The 23,231-nt window shown below is 47.0% G+C and overlaps 1 protein-coding gene across 3 annotated transcripts in view; it reads right to left on the reverse strand.

Annotated features, from left to right (window-relative positions):
* The window catches only part of LOC113024999 (carbohydrate sulfotransferase 8-like), a 43,844-nt gene extending 21,187 nt beyond the window's left edge, over positions 1–22,657 (reverse strand). Inside the window, exons 1-2 of one of the 3 annotated variants that reach the window (XM_026172314.1) lie at positions 22,372–22,657; positions 312–497 (exon numbers count right to left, since the gene is read on the reverse strand). In XM_026172314.1, the coding sequence (XP_026028099.1) occupies positions 312–474 (163 nt within the window). In that variant the 5' untranslated portion in view covers positions 475–497; positions 22,372–22,657. Of the gene's footprint in view, positions 1–311; positions 498–22,240 lie in introns of all 3 variants that reach the window. The other 2 variants (XM_026172313.1, XM_026172315.1) reach the window with 2 other exon arrangements.
* Between the last annotated feature and the right edge of the window lie 574 nt (positions 22,658–23,231).

A 23,231-nucleotide genomic window follows, 5' to 3' on the forward strand; every position in this document is an offset into this window, starting at 1 on the left:
CTGCTCCACGCTCCTCTGTGACCTCTGACCCCTGCTGGCTGTTTTAGAGGAGCAGAACTGCGACTGCCACCTGCAGACCTGAGCTCAGACAACCTGCACAGGAACCTCAGCCGATCCACTGTGTTGATCACATGACCTCAGGTGGGGGCTAGAACGCAGCGCGCCCTCTAACACTTTATCCTTCCTAAAACCTCAGAGGTGGTGCTGAACATGCAAAGACACAGCATGCTGCAGGTTTCTACGCCCTGCAGGGGGCAGCGTAACGAGCACCAGAGTGAAAGGAGGCGAAGAAAACATGGAGAAGAACTAACCTGGGCGCCACTGGAGGACCGGCTCGGTGAGGTTCTGCAGGCGGGCGAGCAGCAGCAGCGATCCGGCTCCCAGCAGCAGGAGGAACCACAGGGAGCAGCAGAGGGAGCAGGGCGGCTTCACGGCCGCACACAGCAGCCTCCTCCGAACGCCCAGCAGGCTCATCCTGGACAGACCACGGCGAGCACCTGAGGAGACAAACACTTCAGACGAGATCTGATAAAGACATGCAAACCTGATGCTCGCCGTGTGACTGCACGCCATCGGATGCCTCTGGGGCCGAGCTTCGGCGTTTCACTCTGAGCGCCGACGGTTCCTCTCCGTTTCCTTTAAACACCGTCACCTGCTCCACCTCCTCCAACCACACTCCTGCTGCCTTAGTACCTTTATTGTCTCTCCGGCAGCTCCACCTGCGGTATAAATGTGAAAATTTTACACCGCCTCAGGTTGTTATCAAGTACCCTCCATCACCTCACAAACATGAGTGTCGACACCGCCCGCCCAGCAGGGTGATGACCACACCCCACAGCCATTACACACACGATGGAAAGATCCACATGAAACCCCCAAACAGCTGCAGGTTGGCTGGATGCTGATAGGCTGAAACCTCCACGGAAGCTGCAGGTGAAGGCCGGGGTGGCCGTTGGAGCCATGCTGCACCTCCTGAGGAGGAGGAGGAGGTGGTCAACACAGAGGAGAGTTTCACTGTGAGTGTTTCCAATAAAATGAATCGTTCTCATCAAACACGGACATCTGCAGTAAGTCTTACATCATTGTTGACATTATTTTGTAGCTGTCCCCTCCCACAGAGGACAGAAGTCACCATGGCAATATACCTGTAGAGGTCCGCATCCCTCCATGGATACCCAACCATCACTGACCCACCACCGAGCCGCAGAGCCGGCGTTCTCCTCGGCTTCTCCAGACACTTTCAGCTCTGACACATGTGCTCAGGCTGAGCCCGCCCTCATCTCTGCAGAGCCGGGCGGCAGCGGTGGACTTGCCGGTTCTGGTGTTCTACTGCAGTGAGCGTGGGCCCACTACAGGACATGTGGCCCTCAGGCAAACCTCATGAAGTCTATTTCTGATTGTTTGGTCAGAAACGTTCACACCAGTGACCTGCTACAGGTCTTCCTCTTTGCACAAAGGAGCAGATACTGGTCCTGCTGATGGGTTAAGGCCTTCTACGGCCCAGTCCAGTAACCGTCCGTCTCCTGAAGTCTCCTCTGCGCTCCTCAGACGGTGCTGGGAGACACAGCAAACCTGACGATGGCACGTACTGATGTGCCATCCTGGAGGAGTTGAACAACCTGTGTGGCCTCTGCAGGGTCCGGGTGTCACCTCGTGCTGCCAGCTGTGACACTGACCACAGCCAAACGCAAAACCAGTGACACACTGTCAAAGGTAGTGATGGGACGTTCTGTATCGAGGCTTCGGAGCGTGTGTCGAGTAATGGAGGGGGCGTTTCCGCGAAGCGCGTATCGAGGCTTGCTTCATTTATGGGAGGAGCTGAAAATGATGACGTCCGAAGCCTCGCTGCCCGGCTGTACCACGTGACTGGTTCATGAAGTGGTTCGAACTTTGCCGCGAGATATGACAGCGATATAAACCCTCAGACTTCATTCAAAATGTGGGTGTTTGATGGAGAGTTGCGGTTAGAGAGAGTTTGGAGACCGTTTGGAGGTTTATGAGAGTGAGGAGAGAAAGTCAGGAGAGAATGGAGCCAGCTAAGAAGAGGAGGATGTCCTCCCCTGTGTGGGAACATTTTGATCTTATTCCTCCCAACAAGGTATGTAAATTTCTACAGAAGATGTATTTTCATGATACTGATGGTGCAATACAATTTATGTTGAGCTGTCTTGACTTTTGTACAAGGTGAAGTGTTTGCTATGTGCCAGGGAGCTGGGATATAACAACAACACCTCATCCATGCTTAGGCACTGCAGAGCTTTGCATGAGAATAAGAGGAACACCGATTGTGGAGCAAGACCAGGTGAGCCATCAAATGCAATGATAATATAGCATGCAGTAATGTTACTAAATGATATAACAATATTATACAACTGTTATAAGTTACGTGTGTGATATTTATATTTGTGCTTTGTCTTTATTGTCTTTCCTCAGGAGAACAATCTCAAATAGATGAAGACCTGGTCAGCATGGTGATTGAGGACTCCCAGCCATTTAGCATTGAGGAGGACAAAGGATTCAAAAGATTTGTTAAATCATTAAATCCCAGCTATGTTCTCCCCACTAAAAAGGACGTAAAAGCAGTGAAAATTTAGTTTTTACAGAATAAAATGTGAACAGGCAGGACTGAGGCTCAAAGCCTCAGTGTGTAGCTGTCCATACCTCAACGTTACAAAAGCACAACTACTGTCCACACCCCAACCACACCTCACCTCACAGTAAATGATCGTTTCCATTTCAAGCATTTCCAAATAATCATTTCCCATACTGCCAGTATAAATATACACAGTATACTGCCATCACTACAATATACATGTTTTACACACTCCTTTTGTTGTTGACATTTACAGGCTGTGTGCAAAATGCCACACTCTTCAAATTCATGCCAGCTATTATTTTTACGTCCAGTAGGTGTCCTGCTAGAGCAAATGAAGCTTCATGAAGCTTCGCGTTGGGGTGAACCAATTGGATGAAAAGCTTCAGTGCTTCATGGGGCTTCATCTGCCCATCACTAGTCAAAGGCCTCCGACAGCTCATTGGAGGTTAAATTGCTGGTTTTGTGAATGGAGTCTGGTGGAGCGTGACACTTTCACTTCCTGTCAGAATATCACAAACCTGCTCTCTCTGTGGGAACTGAGCATGTGCAATAACATGACGTTCTACTTCCTGTGACTCTTTTCCCCACGAGGATCATTTCGGCGTCCGCCCACTCACGCTCTGACCAAGAGAATGATGGAGAACATGAGGGTGATTTACGAGTGGTGGGGGAGGAAAACGAGAGCTGCTCCTGGTCCTCCAGTGCTTCCTGAAAACTCACAATCAGCTGATCGATCACTCAGACGCTCCTTTAATAACGTCTTCATTAGACTTTGGTTCTCAGGTTGCTCGCTCTCGCTGGCCTTTTAAAGCTCCTTCAGTTTATTTTCTGTTTCCACAGCATTGATCCATGCACAGCGACCTGCAGGTTATCACCACCGCCCACCAAGTGATTCAGTTTATTTTGAAAAGTCTCAACAGGATCTCCAGCTTTATTGTGAAAGGTTTATGTGGAAAATAAACAAGCGGATGGCAGAGCCATGCAATGGTTTTACCACCGTTGTTGCTAATGACGACGAGTAAAAACAGTTGCAGTTTATTTTGCGACACCACGAAACAAACGATAGACGTTTTCATATCGTTATCTGATATATATCATTATATCACACGGCCCTACTCCATCCTGACACACTCACGTCCTTCTACCCCCCTAAAAAAGCCTGAAAGTCAAATGACTGTGATCCATGTGGCAGACGAATAAAACTCCTGAAAGCTCCTGACTGTGCCGGAAACTCACTCTCGTACACGGAGTCATCTTTACCGACAGGTGGGTCCACGAACTCTGTGCTGGACCACACCTGCACCACTAGGTGGCAGCACTGCACCTGAACAAGAGAAGATACGACTTATAGGGACACGTGAAGCGCCTCCATCCTGGTTTCTATGACGATAACTGATCAAGCAGGTACACTTTGACATGACCACAGGAGGGCGCCATCACAGGACAAAAACCAATGCCATCACTGGCTGTTTACCTGCTCTGTGTGTGTGTGTGTGTGTGTGTGTGTGTGTGTGTGTGTGTGTGTGTGTGTGTGCGTTTGTTTTTACTGCACAGCCATCTCTCCTGCTGACTGCACACTTCCTGCTCCCATGAGGCTGAGCAGGAACATCTGTTTGCAGCATCACAGCAGGTGAGCCCATAACACACACACACACACGCACACGCGCACACACACGCGCACACACACACACACACGCGCACACACGCACGCACACACACACACACACGCACACACACACACACACTCCTGCAGTGTCTGTATCTTTTGTGCTGAGAGACTCTGTGATGGTTTCAGATGTTTTCAGCTGATCATGTGACACGCATAACTGGATCCAGCCAATCAGTCTGTTTATTTATTCCATCCATCCTCTGCTGCTGATCCAGCTCAGGGTCTATCCACAGAAGCTTCCCAGCCTCCTCCTGCTCCTCCTCCAACTCCTCCTCCTTGCACTTAGGTGTTCCTAGACCAGCTGAGAGAGATCACCTCTGCAGTGTGGCCGAGTTTATGCCCCGGCCTCCGCCCCGTGGAAAGAGCTGACCTAGGAGGCATGGAGTGGACTTCCTTAGACTTAGAAATGATTACAATGAAAATAAATCAATAAGGCCTCCCAAGGCTTCAAAACGGGTGTCGGTGCTGTGATGTCACCAATCTGTCATACTGTACAAATTAAACCAGTGTTTCCAACCTTTTGGAGCCACAGCATATGTTTCACATTACAAAAATCCCACAGCAAAAACAAAAATGCCACAAAAAGCACATTGATCATTTCCCCCGCACTCCAGGCAGAGCAGAGTTGGCTCGGTTTGTCCCCAGCAGTGTTGGGTAAGTTACTTTAAAATAGTAACTTAGTTACATTACTAGTTGCTTCTCTCAAAAGTAACTCAGTTACTTCAAGTTACTCGTTACTTTCAGAGTAACTAGTTACTAGGGAAAGTAACTTTGGTTTTACTCAGACTTCTCTTGTTAATGTGTTGCTCCCATAACTTTGCAGTCTTCTAGCTTGCTTACTTGCCACAGTGCACTGTGCCACCTACCAATAGAAAGGAAAAGATAATGTGCACATTTCCACGAGAGAAATCCCACGCCTGGACCGTCATTGACTGCTGCCATGATTCTAGCCTACGTCACAGCGTCATGTGCACCTTTTACATCCAACACAAAAACTGCAGTCGTGTTGCTTTGATTGTACTCAGAAATTCTTCCTTCTGAGTAGGAAGATGTAGGTAACACCAGACTGCAGATGAGCTGCATACAGGGCTGGACTGGGACAGAAAATCGTCCCGGGCATTTTGACTAGAGACCGGCCGCCATTATAGGAAAACTCATAAAGCCTTTGAATGAAAACAAACACTGTTGTGACAGTGATGTTCACTGTTCTGATGGTATATATGCATCAATCTATCAATCGTTTGTTGTAAGATTCAGATAATTATTTAATAAAAGCGAGACATTTTAAATGAGAATAAGAAAGAAAAGTATTTCTTTGTGCCCCCCTCTCCCTGTTAATGCCCTACATGCCCCCTGGCCACACTTTGCTAGACCCGCCCCTGCACAGTTACCAGCTGTCAGCTACCTAAAAAAGGATCCTGGTGTTATTTGTCTCTCAGAAACAGTTCATAACTTCAACTCATTCATGTCACCTAAAAGGTAAACCTGTTTCTCCATCACCTGTTCAGCTCTGATGATTCAGTAAGGACATCTCCTGTTTCATCTTCATGTTTCCCTCTCACCACATATCCAAACCCACATCATGACCAGCAGCTTTACAGCTGTGGCTCCAGCAAACATCAGCTGATACTAGAAATTAATATTAAATACATTCTAACAACAGCTGATCAAGCTTAAACATGCTGCTGCTGTTTAGCGCGACATCGGCTGGTTTCCTCTTTCTGGCGCAAAGTGGGCGATAAATAAACAAGAGAGACGATCAGCTGATCATTGATCAGTTTCATGATTGAAGTAGAAACATGAGAGAGGGAGGGGGGAGGATGAGAGAAGAAGAGGCAGCTGTGCAGCAAAGACACAGAATAACTGCAGCTTTGTGCCTTTTTGTAGCTGAATTACGGGACAAACTGTTCCTTTTCACCTCAATAAGAAACGCGTAATATTTCTCTGAATACCAGACGGGACGGTTGGCAACTCTAATAACTTATGAACAAAATAAAGTTCAACATCATTAACTTCATAGCACCACCCAGCTGTATAGAAACTCCGTCATGCTAGCTAGCACGCAGTACGAAAAAGTCAGACTAACGAAAATAAACTCCACCTAAACTTGGTTCATATCTGACCCAGAGAGACTGCAGGTCATAACTTCTGAAGTTCAGTTCACCTGACACTCTCGGACCGGCGGCCGCCTCGGGTCTCTCTTCCTCCTGCCTCCCTTTTCCTTCATCCACCTGCTGGCCTCCACCACTTGCTAATGTTATTGAATCTGTGGAAGCTCCGCGATGCCACCACACGAAGTAACGAGTAACGACCCTATCTGAATCCCAGTAACAAGTAATGCGCTCCTGGTTTTGGCATAATAACTAGTTACCGTGCTCGTTACCACAATAATAACGTAGTTACTGTAACGCGTTACTTAATAACGCGTTAGTCCCAACACTGGTCCCCAGTTTACCTTTTTTGCTTCCTTCTGACCACTGCTCATGCTGGGCCTCCACCTGGGTCGGAGTTTCCTCCAGGACCAGGTCACACTGACTACTTTTCTGACTATTGTCATTTCTTCGTCGTCGTCTTCTGTCTTACTGGCAGTTGGCGACCCACTGAATTAGAGCAGGTAGTTGTACTGCCCTCTAGTGGAAGAGAATGTCATTGTTCTGCCCGTTACTCACGCTAATTACGGCGGTCCGTTTGGTACTGGGCTGCGAGAGTTGAGGCTCGGGTTTGAAATTTATGGTTTTCACGGTTTTATCGGGTTTTTTAATCGTTTTTATCGTTAACTCTGTTTCCCTGGGTCTTTTCCTTGTGTGTTATGAATAAATCTTCTGTTTTTGGTACTGGTTTTATTTTGTTGTATTTATCTGCGACACCTTAAAAGCCGGTCCCGTGGCCCAGTGGTTGGGAAACACTGTATTAAACTATATTATATCAAATCACAGAAGGGCTGCAACAATTGACTGAGTATTTCGAATAATTTAATTAGGAAAAATTTGACAAATTTTTTGCGTCAATGTTTCGTTTAAGGCACGGCTCTGTAGTGTGCTATCGTCACCATGGAAACGGTTACCATGGTAAATCTTAATACTGAACTGAGGCCTCAGTTACACAGGTGACTGCCTGGCAACCGTTGCTAGGGAAGCATGTACTCATCAAGTGGTCGGTTGGTGGAGCTGCACCAAAACCTCGTAACCAGAAACAGAGACCGTCAAAGTAAAAGTCTTGCCTTTGGAAATATGTTGGTTTAAGCAGTGCAGCACAGCTTTTACTTTGAAGGTGTCGGTTTTCACAGTTTCGCCGCAGCTCGGAGAGTAAATGGCGAGTGAATCACTCCCGTCTCCAACAGTCTGATTTATAACAAAGGAAACGAAGACCACCACGTTGATTTTATCATCGCTCTCAAAGCAGTGGCTGTGATCTGTTTGCGGTAAGGACGGTTTTCAGCCGCAGGCGGATCGACCTCGACGTCTGAGATCACCGCTGAGACGCTTTGTTCTGTTTTCTGAAGTTTTACAGCAGAAACTTTTGTTCCTCTAATAATAATAAATGTGTTATTAAGGTTTCTATTAGCGACGACTGGCTGATGATTTATAGCATCACGCTGCAGCAGCTCATTCTGCTGAAACGAGGATAAACAGCCTGCATTTAAATAAAACAGGGCGGCTGAGAACAAGACGCTGCGTGCAGAAAGAATCCAGCCAGGCTGATTTGAGTGTTTGTTGGCAGGATTAAAGAAAAACCATCAGGCTGCATCTAATGAAGCATGAAATACTGAGAACAAATAATCAGGTTTCTGAGTATTTTCCCCCAAACAGGTCGCAGTCCCAACTGAAGATTCATTTAGTCAGAAAACCAAGAACACGGCAGGAAACTCAGAGGAACGAGTCACAACGAAGAGTCGAGAGGACGACCCCTCCTCACGTCCTTGTCGAGTCAAACTCTGGGCCTCCAGCTGACCGCTCGGCAAGGACGCTTCAATCCTGCCGCGCCCGGATTAACATGACGGCAGGAGATGGATACCCTGCAGTGTGATGGCAGAGCTCCACGCCGTACACCACAATCACACCTCCCTGAGCGACATCATCAACACTCTGAAACAGGAAACGCCCGCTGTCATCGAACCGCCACAGACGTTTTGAGCTGCGTCAATATTGTGACTGCAGCGCTCACAGATTATTGACACGCTGAAGGAAACCACGGAACAAACGAGAGCAAACAATCAGGGTAAACTGCAACAGGAGAACTCACGCTAACTGCACTGAGGGAGAAACTACAGAGAAAACATGAATAAAGTGTGACACAGTACAAGCACCGAGTCTGCTGGTCTGGGCTCGTGTTCCTCCACAGCTGCAGGACGAGTCCCACCAACAGCTGAAAGTTACAGGAACATGTTTGCAGAAGATTTCCTCACTTTTCTTCAAACTTTTGTTCTCCTAGTATCTGAAAGTAAAGTGTTTTAAGAACAAATACATGTGCTGACTTTGTCGTTGCGGTGCTCTCCAGCAGGACCGGGAGAGTATCCTGAGTTATTCACATGGTTCCTACAGGAATCATTCAGCAGCCTCGTACCTGCAGGACGTGTTCACACGCCGGTTTGGTTGAAGTCAAAGCTAATGAGACAGCAGCCTGAACACTTATGTACAGTTGGTACATAAAATGAGAGCTTGTGCAGGCGGCGGCTGCCCAGGAGGGCAAAGAAAGCCGATAAAGGAGTCATTTTTAACAGTAAGCAGCTCACCGAGAAATTCCACCTCTGTGTAGCTGCACCACAGACGCTGAGACAGCCTCCATCATCACGGTTACAGTCGGTCTTTCGCTCTGCTTTGTGTGCAGATACAAAGACAGAAAATGGGCTGCGTGAGCGAGGCTGCAGCAGCTCGCTCAGACCGTTTAGTGCTAATTGTTCAGAGTTCAGGATGAGGCCAAGGACGGCGTGCGGGCTGAGAAACGAGCCAGAGCTCGGGGACAAAGAGTCCCACGCTGCCCCTGAAATGAAGGTGACCCGAGCTGGAAAGCGAGCGGAGGCACGAGTGGTGTTTCTGCAGCTTGTTTGATACTGTGGACTTTCCACTGTGCTTCCCTGATCTCTGAGTTCAGCTCCTCACACTCAGCAGCAGCACAGCGCTCGACACACAGCAGGAGTTTCTGTGCCGCTGCCGCGTACGTGGACGTTAACTGATCATCCTCGCGGCCCAAATCAGTTTTCTACTTCCTGCCTTCTCGACTCCGTCCGCTGTTTTCGGCACAGCGGGTGTCACCACGAAACGAGATTAACTGACGGTGTTTAACGCAGACAGATCACCATGGTAACTGACGATGGTCTGACCTGTTTGTATGTTTATCACAGTGAACATTCAGTAAAACAAACACTTCATATACTCAGTGTCTCATTGGACTGTGGGACCGAGCTGAGCAGGTGGGTCCAGTTTGAAGTCTCAGAAATAATTTACCATGTCAGCTGACATAACACTGCTTTGTTCTTCTGCAGCACTTATCTTAGTCTCACCATTTTACTCTGGGTCACCTGTTCCTCTGACACTGTCCGACTGAAGGAGGAGATGAAAAGGATTCAAACACCTCGTTTAATGGGAGCACACTGAGGTTAGTTATGGAGTTCCACAGGGTTCAGTGCTAGGACCAATTCTGTTTACATTATACATGCTTCCCTTAGGCAGCATCATTAGAAGACATAGCATACATTTACACTGCTATGCAGATGACACCCAGCTCTATCTGTCCATGAAGCCAGATAACACACACCAATGAGTTAAACTGCAGGAATGTCTTAAAGACATAAAGACCTGGATGGCCGCTAACCTTCTGCTTCTTCATTCAGATCAAACTGAGGTTATTGTACTCGGCCCTGAAAAGCTTAGAAATATGGTATCTAAGCAGATTCTTCCTCTGGATGGCATTACCTTGGCCTCCAGTAACACTGTGAGGAACCTTGGAGTCATTTTTGACCAGGACATGTCCTTCAACGCACATATTAAACAAATATGTAAGACTGCTTTCTTCCATTTGTGCAACATCTCTAAAATTAGAAATATCCTGTCTCAGAGTGACGCTGAAAAACTAGTTCATGCATTTATTACTTCCAGGCTGGACGACTGTAATTCATTATTATCAGGATGTCCAAAAAACTCCCTGAAAAGCCTTCAGCTGATCCAAAATGCTGCAGCAAGAGTCCTGACAGGGACTAGAAAGAGAGAGCAGATTTCTCCTGTTTTGGCTTCCTGTTAAATCCAGAATTCAAAATCTAATTCATGTTTCCATCATTTACCCAGGAATAAAAATGTAATTTTCTTGGATCTCTCCGACTTTTACTCCCTGAAAAAGAAACATACATCCCCATGGACATCTTTTACTTTAATAAAGCATCACATTTAATGAGAAATGTCAAACTGCGCCTCTGACAGGAGCATTTGTGGCGATGCAGCTTTCTGATCTTTGAATCACCTCAGCTGAAATACTCTGTCCGTCCTTACGGACGACTGCACGGAAATATGAAATAAACATAATCAGGAATATAATCTGCAAATCCGATGAGTTGATAAGCCACCTCCTCCGGCACAATAAAGGGCTTGTGTGGTCCCCTCGACGCGAGCTAGGAAGATTAATCCCTCTCATTCCGTTATGGGACTCTAATCTTATGGGATAACATATACGGAAATCTCCACCTCCGTTCACGTTTATCCGCAAGCTGCAGCACGAGGTGGACAGCAGGGTGGAGGTCCTGCGTTAAGTGTGAGGTCACTCCGGCTTATCGTCACCTTTTCCATCTGTTCCCTACGTTCTCTCCGTGCCTCTCCTGAACTCGGACGAGCTGATCAGGTCACGCGATAAATGTCATGATTTATATGATGAGTAAAAGTTGTAGGTTATCAGAAGAGAGGCACCTCTCCATCATACTAGCACACCAACCCACACCCAGAGCTGTGGACTGGTGTGGGACCCGGGGCATGGGGCGACTGCTGGAGCCAGTTTTTGTGTTTGCTTTCAATCTGGAGTCAGACCTGATCTAGACCTGGTCTCAGTCAGACTGGGTCTCAGTCGGACCCGGTCTCAGACCTGGTCTTGGTTTTGTCTGTTGTCCTGGAGTCAGACCTGATCTAGACCTGGGCCCTGTTTCAGGAAGCCGGTTTAGTGCAAACTCTGAGTAAGTATACCCTGAGTTAACGAAAACTCTGGGTTTTCGGTTTCACAAAGCGAGTTTAGATTAATTCTGAGTGAGTTACTATGACGACACACTCCGTGAAGCTAACCTGCCCCCTAGCAGGTTAGCTTCAACTAACCCTGACCTTCTCCGCCCCTTTGTCAGAAACCTGACTGTAGGAAGTGTCAGACATGGCGTGCTCCTTCCTTGAAGAGCCAGTAGATGTTGAAGCCCAAATTCTCCGCAGAGCTCTCCGCCGGGAGAGAGTGATTAGAGCGCGTTTGGACATTTTATCATTACCTGATGATTTTCTGTGTGAACGTTACCGTTTTTCAGCACAATCTATAATTTATTTGAATAACATCCTCAGGCCTAATATTGCTCATGTGACACATCGCGGACATCCTCTCAGTTCTGTACATATTATTTGTATTGCACTTCGGTTTTTTGCAAACGGGAGCTTTCTGTATAATATTGGTGACGCTGAGCACGTTTCCAAGGCTACCGTCTGTCGGGCAGTCAGGAATGTTACAGTTGCACTGAAACGTCTCCTGTACTCGTCTGTGGTGTTCCCCGGTCATAGACCCACAAGATTCATCAAAGAGGGATGCCACAAAATTGCAGGTAGCAGGATGAACGAAACTTAATTCATGATGTGGTGATATTTGAACTACTACTTAAATTTTACATTTATTCTCACGGTTCCCAGGTGTGATTGGCTGTATAGATGGCACTCACATTCCAATCATTGCTCCTTCAGTAAATGAAGGAGACTATGTGAACAGGAAGTCTTTCCACAGCATTAATGTACAGGTACATAGTTCCCTGTAGCATTTCAAACTAACAAATTATTTCATTATAGTAATGGATGCTAATTTGTGTTCTCTGCACTGTGAAGATCATATGTGATGCTGCCAACATTATCACAAATGTGGAAGCCAACTGCTCAGCCTCTGTGTAGTGGTGGTGGAGGACCCCCACCTGTTTTTCGGGCCTCCGCTTTTTTTCTGTTGGCTATAACGGGTCACATTTGAGCATACAGAGTAAGCAAATATGTACTTGTAATGTGCTCAGATAATTTCAATAAGTGCTTACAGAGGGGAAATTAATGTAGCCTCTAACTGCAATCGATTTACATCGGACAAACAGACCAAGCACTATGGCTCATAATACAATTACACCTTACCTGTTTGGACTATATTTTTATATTTCATTTTTACTTGCTGCCAGGAACGTTTGGGACATCACATCACAAAATCAAATGTATGAAATAAAAAATAAAATATAATAAAATAACGTGTTAAATGGGTGGAAATCCCTAGATCAATGTTTAAATTAACACTCACACATTGACTCTGTCGGCTATGTTTTGCCATGCATGCTCCCTTTCTTTTGCAGCTGAGGCTGTGTTACTTTTTTTCCGCAAAATTTGCATGTTATCAGCATCTGGATCCGGTCTTTTATCAGTTCCCAGAGTCAGAACCAGACACGGAGAAGCTGCATTCAGCTTTTATGCTCCTTATATCTGGAACAAACTCCCAGAAAGCCTCAGATCAGCTGAAACACTCAGTTTATTTAAATCCAGGTTGAAGACTCACCTGTTCTCAGCTGCATTTGAATAAAGCACCAAATCCACACTTTAAGCTTAAATTTCAAAACTTACATTTAACTACTGATTTTATCTACTGTTCTGATTTTATCTGTTTTGATTTTATATACTGTTGTTTGTTTGTTTGTTTGTTTGTTTGTTAATTAGTTAGTTATCGTCCCGATACCCAAAAACTCCAACCCATCTTGCCTCAATGATTACCGCCCAGTAGCACTCACCCCCATCATCACTAAGTGCTTAGAGCAGCTGGTCCTAGCACACTTCAAATCCTGTCTCCCCCCCACCCTGGACCCCCACCAATTCGCATACCGCCAGAACAGGAGCACAGAGGATGCAGTCTCCATCGCAATGCACTCTGTCCTCTCACACCTGGACAACAACAACACCTACGCCAGAATGCTGTTTATAGACTTCAGTTCAGCATTCAATACAATCCACCCCTCACAACTCATCAGGAAACTGACAGACCTGGGTATCAGTTCCCTCCCAACCGCTCCCAACATGTCCGGCTGGATAACCGCTGCTCATCTACCATCACAATGAACACCGGTGTACCACAAGGCTGTGTGATGAGCCCTTTCCTCTACTCCCTCTTCACCCACGACTGCAGACCTGCTGATGGTTCCAACACCATCATTAAGTTTGCAGATGACACCACGGTGATTGGCCTCATCAGTGACAACGATGAGGCCGCCTACAGGGAGGAGGTGGATCGTCTGGCTGAGTGGTGCGACAGAAACAACCTGCTGCTTAACACCGAGAAGACCAAGGAGCTCATCGTGGACTACAGGAGGAATGCTGACCCACATCCACCCATCCACATTAAGGGGACGGCTGTGGAGCGTGTGAGCAGCTTCAAGTTCCTGGGAGTCCACATCTCCGAGGATCTCACCTGGACGACCAACTGCTCCAAGCTGGTCAAGAAGGCTCACCAGCGCCTCTTCTTCTTGAGGACTCTGAGGAAGAACCACCTGTCCTCAGACATCCTGGTGAACTTCTATCGCTGCACCATCGAGAGCATCCTGACCAACTGTATAACAGTCTGGTACGGGAACTGCTCTGCCTCGGACCGGAAGGCGTTGCAGAGGGTCGTGAAAACTGCCCAGCGCATCGCCGGAGCACCACTTCCTGCCATAAAAGACATCTACAGGAAGCGGTGTCTGAAAAGGGCTGGGAAAATCATCAAAGACCCCAATCACCCATCACATGGACTCTTCACCCTCCTGCCCTCTGGGAGGCACTACAGGAGCCTCCGGACTAAGACCACCAGGTACCGGAACAGCTTCTTCCCCACAGCTGTCAGACTCCTGAACTCTGCCTCCTGACATCTGACCCAAGTTAAACTCATGGACTGAACATACACACACCCACAATGGACAACTGTACCCTCAAACACACAATAATAACATGGACTGAACCACCATATCTACGTATCAAACTATCTACACCCTCACTTATCTTAACTGCACTACTGTATAGCTCTGTGTAAATAATCATTCTGTACATTCGATAATCTTTAATCCTACAACTGTTTACAACTTGCATAGTTCCCATTTCTGTATAGCTGTATATCCCAGATTCTGTAAAGTTATTTATTTCATATTCTGTATAGTTTTTCATATTTATATCCTGTTCATATCCTGTACATAGCTTGTACTCACTACAGCCTGTACATACTTATAGTTATAGAATATTCACAACATACTTCATACCGTGTACATTATAACATACCATAATAGACCCATTTCTGTAATATACTCACATATCTATATTATTGCTAATATATATTGTAATATATCTATATCACTAAAGCACTTCTGGATGGATGCAAACTGCATTTCGTTGCCCTGTACCTGTGCATGTGCAATGACAATAAAGTTGAATTCTATTCTATTCTATTCTATTATTTGCTTGTTTTATTCAATTTTAAATCATGCTTTTTATTTGTTCTTGTTTCTAATGTCTCTGTAAAGCACTTTGAATCACCTTGTTGTTGAATTGTGCTATACAAATAAACTTGCCTTGCCTTGCCTTCTTTCCCTCCGTCTCCATGGTGACTCGCTTAATCTGTGCTCCACTAATCAGGGCTTTATGTATCCTCGTGCGCGCGCTTCACTTGGGGTTAAAGCAACTCCGCGTTGACTGAACTAATTGTTATCAGCCTTTCTGAAACAGAATATTCCGAGTTGGACAGTTCGGGGTTACTCAACCCTGAGTATCGTTTTTCACTCTGAGTTTTCTAAACCGGCTTCCTGAAATAGGGCCCAGGTCTCAGTCAGACCCAGTCTCAGTCGGACCCGGTCTCAGACCTGGTCTTGGTTTTGTCGGTTGTCCTGGAGTCAGACCCGATCCTGGACTTTGGGGCTAGTTTAGTTCTCTGCTTTAAATCTTGTTTTGGACTTTGGACCTGTAGCTGGACATTGACCCAGATACTGAACTGGTTTTGGATGTGGTTTGGGCCATGTACTTGGAGATGGGACTGCTCTCTCAAACCTGGAGTTGGTCATTTGGACTTTAAACCAGTGGGTCTGTTGGTGATGGATAAATACTTTCCCCGAGTTTCTAACTTGATTAAACAGCTACCAGCACAGGGACTTTTTGGAGGCTTTTTTCCTGCTGCGAGTGGAGCAGACAGAAGAAGCTGGAGGTGGAGCTCCTATAAATGTGTGATCGTGGCTTTAAGCTTACCCAGGTTAATTCTCTGGGGTGTTTCTGAGTCTAAATAAATCCATACAAGCCCGGCTCATTCCCACAGCAGTGGGTCACAGCAGTCTGGCTCCAGCGAGCCAAATGAATAATGAAACACGCTGAAAGGCAGAACTAAACAAGCTGCTGAGCAGCAGCGTCGCTTTGTTCTCATCATTAATGTCACTAATCCTCTGAGCCCGCCGGCTGCACAGCTACTCTTAATCACTGGCGATCCAGAGACCGCCGCCCCCGATATCTGGAGGCGGTTTCTCACCCGCCAGTTAGAGCGAATTATTAACTAGAATGACCTCTGATGACCGGCTCAAACTTTCCACACAAAGGACTCATTCAGACCCACAGAGCCCTGTCCGACACACGGGCAGGTGGAGAGGACAGGTGGAGCAGACAGGTGGTCAAAAGTGCTTCAGATACACAAACAAGCAAAACACACTGAGGAGAAAACCTTACCCAGCTCCTCACCTCCACCTTTAACATAAAATCAACACTTAAAAACAGGGTGAGAACAAACCTCCACCTTCATCCTTATATTTCATTGTGTTAGCAATAGGCTAAGATGTTAGCTCTGAGCTAATAATCAGAGCAGTGAAATGAAGCAGTGCTTAAACACCTGCACAGGTGTGCGGACACCAGCCTGTGAGAAACGAACACTGCTGCTGATGTTTACAGCATTTCAGCACTCGTGCCGTCAGGCAGGAAAGCAGAACGAAAATGGAAGCACGATAAGCTCCACGTTTCTTACCAAGTGTTTAGAGATTGTCTAAATAACTATCAGCGCACCATCAAGGTAGAAAGAGCAAATTATTTCTCCAAGATAATCTCTGGTAATCCTAAAGTTCTATTCAACACAATCAACTCTGTCCTGCGCCACTGCAGCCATATCTGAGACAGCCTCACACGAAAGTTCTTTACTGAAAACATTGATGATATCCGAGCACATATCCCGCTCCCATCCCAAGACCCCTCTGAACCACCTGCATGTTCATTCCTTTTCTCCGAATTTAAACCAGTTTCATTACCCCATCTCACTGATATAATAATGCACATGAAACGTGCCCCTTGGATGTGTTACCTACACCATTTCTCAGAGATGTGCTGAAGACAGTCGGCCCTAACATCCTCGTTATTGTAAATAGCAGCATCTCAAATGGGACTGTTCCTCATTCGTTTAAACAAGCTGTTGTTCAGCCGCTTCTAAAAAACCTGGTTCAGACCCGTCAGTTCTTGGTATTTTCAGACCAATCTCTAAGCTGCCATTGTTGTCTAAGGTTCTTGAGAAAGTCGTCCTCCACCAACTTTCCTCATTCTTAGACACACTAATATTCTGGACAAATATCAGTGTGGTTTCAGAGCCTTCCACAGCACAGAGTCTCTACTGAAGGTGTTCAATGATGTGCTTCTAGCTGGTGACTCTGGAAAAAGCACAGTTGTCATCCTTCTAGACCTGAGCGCAGCCTTTGACACTGTCGACCACACAATCCTGTTAAACCGTCTACAGACGTGTCTGCATTCGAGGCTCTGCTCTAACATGGTTTGCCTCTTACCTGGAGAGCTGATCCTACTCTGTGATGCTGGGTAACAAATACTCCTCCCAGCTACTCTCACCTGTGGAATACCTCAGGGCTCTATTCTGGGCCCGGTCTTATTCTCCTTATACATGCTCGCATTAGGCTCCATTTTTCAGAAACACCAGATCTCCTGTCACTCCGATGCAGACGATGCACATTTCTACCTCTCTCTAAAACCAGGTGCTGACAGTACGCTGCAGAAAGTCTCAGAGTGTCTTAGCGACATACATTGCTGGATGTCTCTGAACTTTCTCAAATTAAATCACGACAAAACCGACATGATAATCTTCGGTAAGCAGGACTCTGTTAGTCTCATAAGAAACGATTTGGGCCCATTATCAGCTCGTTTACATCCCCACGTAAAAAATCTTGGTTTCATGCTTTCCTATCGTCACGTCTTGACTACTGTAAGTCTCTCTATTTAGGCATCTGTCACTCAAGCCTGACCCGCCTGCAACTTGTTCAAAATGCAGCCGCAAGGCTCCTGACGGGTACCAGAAACAGAGACTATTACTGCGATACTCGCATCTCTACATTGACTACCAGTTAAATATAGAATTGATTTTAAGGTTTTATTATTTGTTTTTAAAGCTCTCCATGGTTTGGCTCCAGGTTACATTTCAGATCTTCTTAGCTTGCACCGACCCACTCGATCTCTGCGCTCCTCCAGTCAGATGCTGTTATCAGTTCCACGCTCCCAGTTCAAATCTAGAGGGGACAGGGCTTTCTCCATTGCCGCCGAGACTCTGGAACAGCCTTCCCCCTTTCAGTAAATCCTCTTCATCCTTGGAAGTCTTCAAATCGAATCTGAAGCCCTTCCTATTTTCCAAGGCTCTCTCTGACACCTCTTTTATTCTGCGATTCTGGTCTTTTATCTCATTGGGTAATGTTTGCATGTATTTTATGTTCACGTGTGCTTGTGTGTGCTTGTGTACATTTTTGTATATGTATTTGCATATATGCATGTACACATTTTTTTACAAAACATATATGGATGTCTTACAATGTTTCTATAATGTTTTCATCTCATCTATTTTAATTCTTTTTATCATATCATCCCTCTGTTCAGCACTTTGGCCGACACTTGATGTCTTTTGAATGTGCTATATAAATAAAGATGACTTGACTCCGATGGGCGGAGAAACCCCATCACATGACAGATGAGCTGCAGGTGAACCGAGCTGACGAAGAGCTGGAGAGGTCGGGCACGAACGCTACAGTTTTATTTTAAAGAAAGACGCGGGGACCCGCTGCAGAGAGCTTCATCCAATCAGACGCTCGGACCGGAAACAGCTGGACGGTGTGAACATGGGACGATGGACAGATGTTTCCATACTTTCTAAAATAGATTAATCAGTTTAACATTGATAAACGTGAGACTCTCACACCGCCCTCAGCTGTGGGTGGTGTAGGTGTTGGTCTGAAAGCTCTCCGGTGAAGCTCAGTGCTGCCTGTGGTTAGGAGATGACTGTTCAGGACCCTGTGCCCCTGCAGAGACCGATGGAGGCGCTCTGCAGGGGCGGAGGTGTCCCTCTCCGATGTGTTATTCATGCCGGCAGCCTGGAAGAAGAGCCTCAGCATCCTGCAGCGCGGCTCTCTTCGTTAGCAGGAGGGATCGAGTTTCCTCGATGAGGCCGTCGGCTCAGATTAAAGGTGCTTATGGTAATTGAATCCTCACACGGTGAAAGTGCAGCTGAAACGAGTCGACACACGATACGACTGTTTCTGTCGGAGGAACGCACAAACACGTCCTGCTCCACTTCAAAGGAAACTGCAGCAAAGCAGCGCTCAGACCCGCCTCCAGATTAACCAACACGAACCTGGTACCACACTGTCAGTTTATCCAACACACACACACACACACACACACACACACACACACACAACTGTATGCTATTATGCACTTGAATCAGCAGCAGCACTGATCAGTCCCTCACAGGCAGAAGGACGAGAAAACCAAGCGAACCACCTTGATGAGACAGAGACGTTTGTGACGTCCACAGACTCAGGATCAGAAACTCTTAGAAATGGAGCCACGCTTGCAAACATAATAGAATAGAATAGAAAAGCCCTTTATTGTCATTGTACAACACAACTGTGGAGCGAGACGCAGTAACACACGATCGATACAGGACGTTCGAGTCCAGAAGTTCCAGCAGAGGGTTACACAACAGTCACACCTGGAAGAGCAGTGGGCGGAGCCCGCGACACGACCACAGTTATTGAGACTGCAATGATCCGGTGATCTTTAAAGACGGGGACCATGTCTGCGACCAATCAGCTGCCATCATTAAAGCGACCCCGACACGTCTCTGTGACTGGATGTGGTCATGAGATCCAGTCTGTGATGAATCCACAGGTTCAGAGACTCAGTGACGCTCAGTTCCTGCAGGGGGCGATCTCCCGCTGACTGGCTCTGACACAAGCTGCCCGAGAGACGCTGTGCACACCTGTTACCTGTTCAGAGACAGGTCACCTCCCACCAGGTGACCTTGTGATCCAGGTGTTGCACGCTCAGATGTTTCCCTCATCGCTCGGGGTCCCGTTTTCTCCAGTGTTATGGATCCATTAATGACAGACTCGGTCTCAGGTGAGCTCAGGTGTAAAACCTGCACACAACTCGACCTCGCCCGTGTTATTGTTCTTACTCCCAGCCCACGTCTACGTGATGTAGGGCTGGGCGATATATCGAGTTTTTAAATATATCGATATATTTTTATACGAGATAAGAGATGTGACAATATCCTTTATATCGATATAGTCTATGCTATAATTATAGTTGTGGAGCCGCAGGTTTGCCTCTCTTTCGTCCACTTTTGTCTCTACGCTGCGTTGCTCCGCCTCTCCTTCACTGACCACAACACCCCCTCCTCCCCCATCGCTTCACCTGCAGGCAGCGACAAGATGGACACGGCAAATCTCCGTTAACGAGTTACTGCGCATCGCCCCGTGCGTGGGGCTGGACGGCGTCAACGTGTTAGCTAGCTAACCACGCTAACGCCCAGAGGTGCTGCACGGCCTAAAATCCTTTCATTTTCTCAAAAGTTGACAGCGCGCCTTATGTATGAGTTCTGGTTGTGCTCACTGACCGCGAACCGCTTCTCTGTGGAACACGGCGCTCAGCAATCTGACTAAAAATGTTTGAGTACGACTTTGCTACGGAGCCGCACCGCGTTACGGCTGCCGTAGTCTGGAGCCTCGCGGAGTGATACGTACTGTGCTTCAGCGTAATATCACCGTACTGTGTGCGTATAAGGACCATAAACGGCTCCTGTTCAGAGACGCGGTTACGAAGAGGATTTCAAACTCCAGGCTGTCGGTCACGCAGTAGAAGTTAAGAACAGAGCAGCTGCTTGTTGTTGTGCTCGGCGTCTGTTAGTTTACATTTTGACTGCACAGTTGTGAGCTCTTTGTTATGCACAAAACAACATTTTTTCTTTTATTTATGGAGCATGATTATTTAATAAATGCTGATAATTTATTTCTGAGTAATTGTTTCTTGTACATCTGCGCTGTGTGTTAATAAAAGTGCCTGTGTGACATCTGGGACACAGCTGTGACTAAACTCTCTGTTTGTTCTTACTTTATGGCTTAAAAATAAATATCGAGATATATATCGTATATCGCCATCCAGCTGTCACCGAAATCCAGCAGATGAAAGCTCAGGGTGGGACGCACCGGGCTGGAGAAACAAACACAGCCAGCAGCAGCACTCCCTGAACCGAGCGGTCAGATGGCGAGCGTTAACAGGTAACATCTATAAAATGATCGATCGGGGAAAACCTCAGTTTGATCTGTGACTCGTCCTAAACCCACACAGATCAGACTCGAGGTCGTGTTTATGAACGATAAATCACAGCGCTCCCTCCGCCTGCTCTGAGGTGCTCGGGTTTATTTCAGCCTCGCCGTCGCTCCGGTTTATTTTGGTTCAGTTTGTTACGGCCGAGGTCAGGTGACTCCGAGGGTCGTCGTAGGTGCAGCAGAGCTCCGTGTGCAGGTGGAGCAGCCGGGTGGCTATTTTTAGACACGAGGAGAGAAATTATTCAGCGCGATCGCAGCTTTTCATTCAACTGCTGCTGACAAAGGAGAAGAAGCAGCAGTCCTCCTCCTCCTCCTCCGCCAGCTTGACAGGTGGATCTGAGACCTGTGCAGGCTCCGCCCACAGCTGATATTGCACCCTGAAGATCAGGCGCCGCTCTTTCTCTTTGATCAGCTGCTGAGGATCCACACGGCAAACATCTCCATCTTTGTTTTCAGCAACTCCGCACGCGCTCAGTCTGCCACTGACATCACAGAAACAGACACCGCGACATCAACCGACACCCCGGCACCGCCCCCCTGCGACTGACGTCAGACGCTCAGACGAGTACACGAGAGATCAGTTCTGTTTCCCCATCAGCATCTGATCAACTTTAATCATTTTGTTGTCATGATTAAACAAATATCAACAGAGCAAACACAAAGAAATAAACTGGAATCAATTAGAGGAGCAAAAAATGTAACATCTGGATGACATAAAATAAATGAACAGAAACAAGAGAGTCTGTGTTCTTTTGATTTCTTTATCGGAAATGTTTTTCACGCTTCAGTAAAAGTAAAAGTTTGGATTTCTGGTCCTTCTTTAGGTGAAACCTAGTCAGGAAGCAGCAAACAGAGCGCCACAATAACAGTTCCAGGTGTCAAATAATGTGAGAAACGTCCACCAATCAGGGCCGCTCGAGCACAAACTACAAGCTGATCATCAAACACGGCTATCCAATTAGCTGCCCCGTTTAAAACCAGCAAAAGGAGGGGGGGGGCTTTTTCCTTACCTGTGCCCCGGGCCCCGTTTCTCTGTATCCGCCCCTGTCCGTAACCTTTCACTGGCTCAAAAAAACGCGGTTTAATCTGCGTTAACGGGGGGGCGGAGTCAGTGTTAATGACGAAAGCACTCCAAACACACCTGCTTTACTTTCAGCTGCTCCGCGAACCCCGCCGCTCGCCGTCGGGCTGTCCGGTCTACGTCACAGTATCACCGGAGTACCGACTGAAAGTGCGCCCGCTGCCCCCGGTCCTCGCTCCGCCGGCGCTCACCTGTGTGCGGCTCAGCATGGACGCAGTCCGCGGAGTTCTGTTCCGTCGGAAAGTCTGCGGGCGTCCCTCCTCCTCCGGTACTCAGTAAACGCTCTAACGGGCGCAGAGCTGCCGGTGAGCTGCGGTGTCCGCGGGCTGAGTTCGTTAGCGGCCCCGGAGCTGAAGGACTGGACTGAGAGTGTACTGTGAACGGGAGGGCAGGGCGGCGGAGCCCGACCGGCCAGCTCCGGGAGACACGGAGGAGGTTTGGTCAGACCACCACAATAAAAGCCCGCATTCGCCAAATCCTCAAAATAAAAGCCCGCGATGGTCAGGGCTGCAGAGGTGAATCTGATGTAACGCAGACACACACCAGAGTGACGTCACAGATTTAACTGTTAGGATTGATTTTATTATCATAACAGTTAAAACTGCTGCTCGGCAGATCTGTGTTTGTGCTTCTGCTTAGTTTTTATTGTTTCCTCTAATCCTAACCGTGAGTTAGGAGACAGGAGAGCGTCCTGTTTGAAAAATTCATTTCGTTTTAATGAGTTCAGCTGTTACAGCTGGAGGTCCATTTAAACCGCGTGAAAACAATAAACTGAATGTTAGCTTTGACATTTCTGTGTCCATCTGTGCAGTCACACACAGTAAGAGAATTTTATGCAATGACACATGAACAGTTATGTCATTGATGCTCAGCACATTAATGTGAGCCCAGTGTTATTACTGCACGGTGTTCCAGTGTTTGTAACAGAGCACAAATACAGTCAATAAAACAACAGGTTTACAGTTATTCATGAAGACACGTGAAAAAGCTGCTCCCTCCTTTAGCTCGCTCGGTATTTTTCCCTGTAGTGTGACTGTGTGCAGGTGTCTGT

This window comes from Astatotilapia calliptera, chromosome 7 (assembly GCF_900246225.1).
Source record: "Astatotilapia calliptera chromosome 7, fAstCal1.2, whole genome shotgun sequence".
Lineage (NCBI taxonomy): Eukaryota > Metazoa > Chordata > Actinopteri > Cichliformes > Cichlidae > Astatotilapia > Astatotilapia calliptera.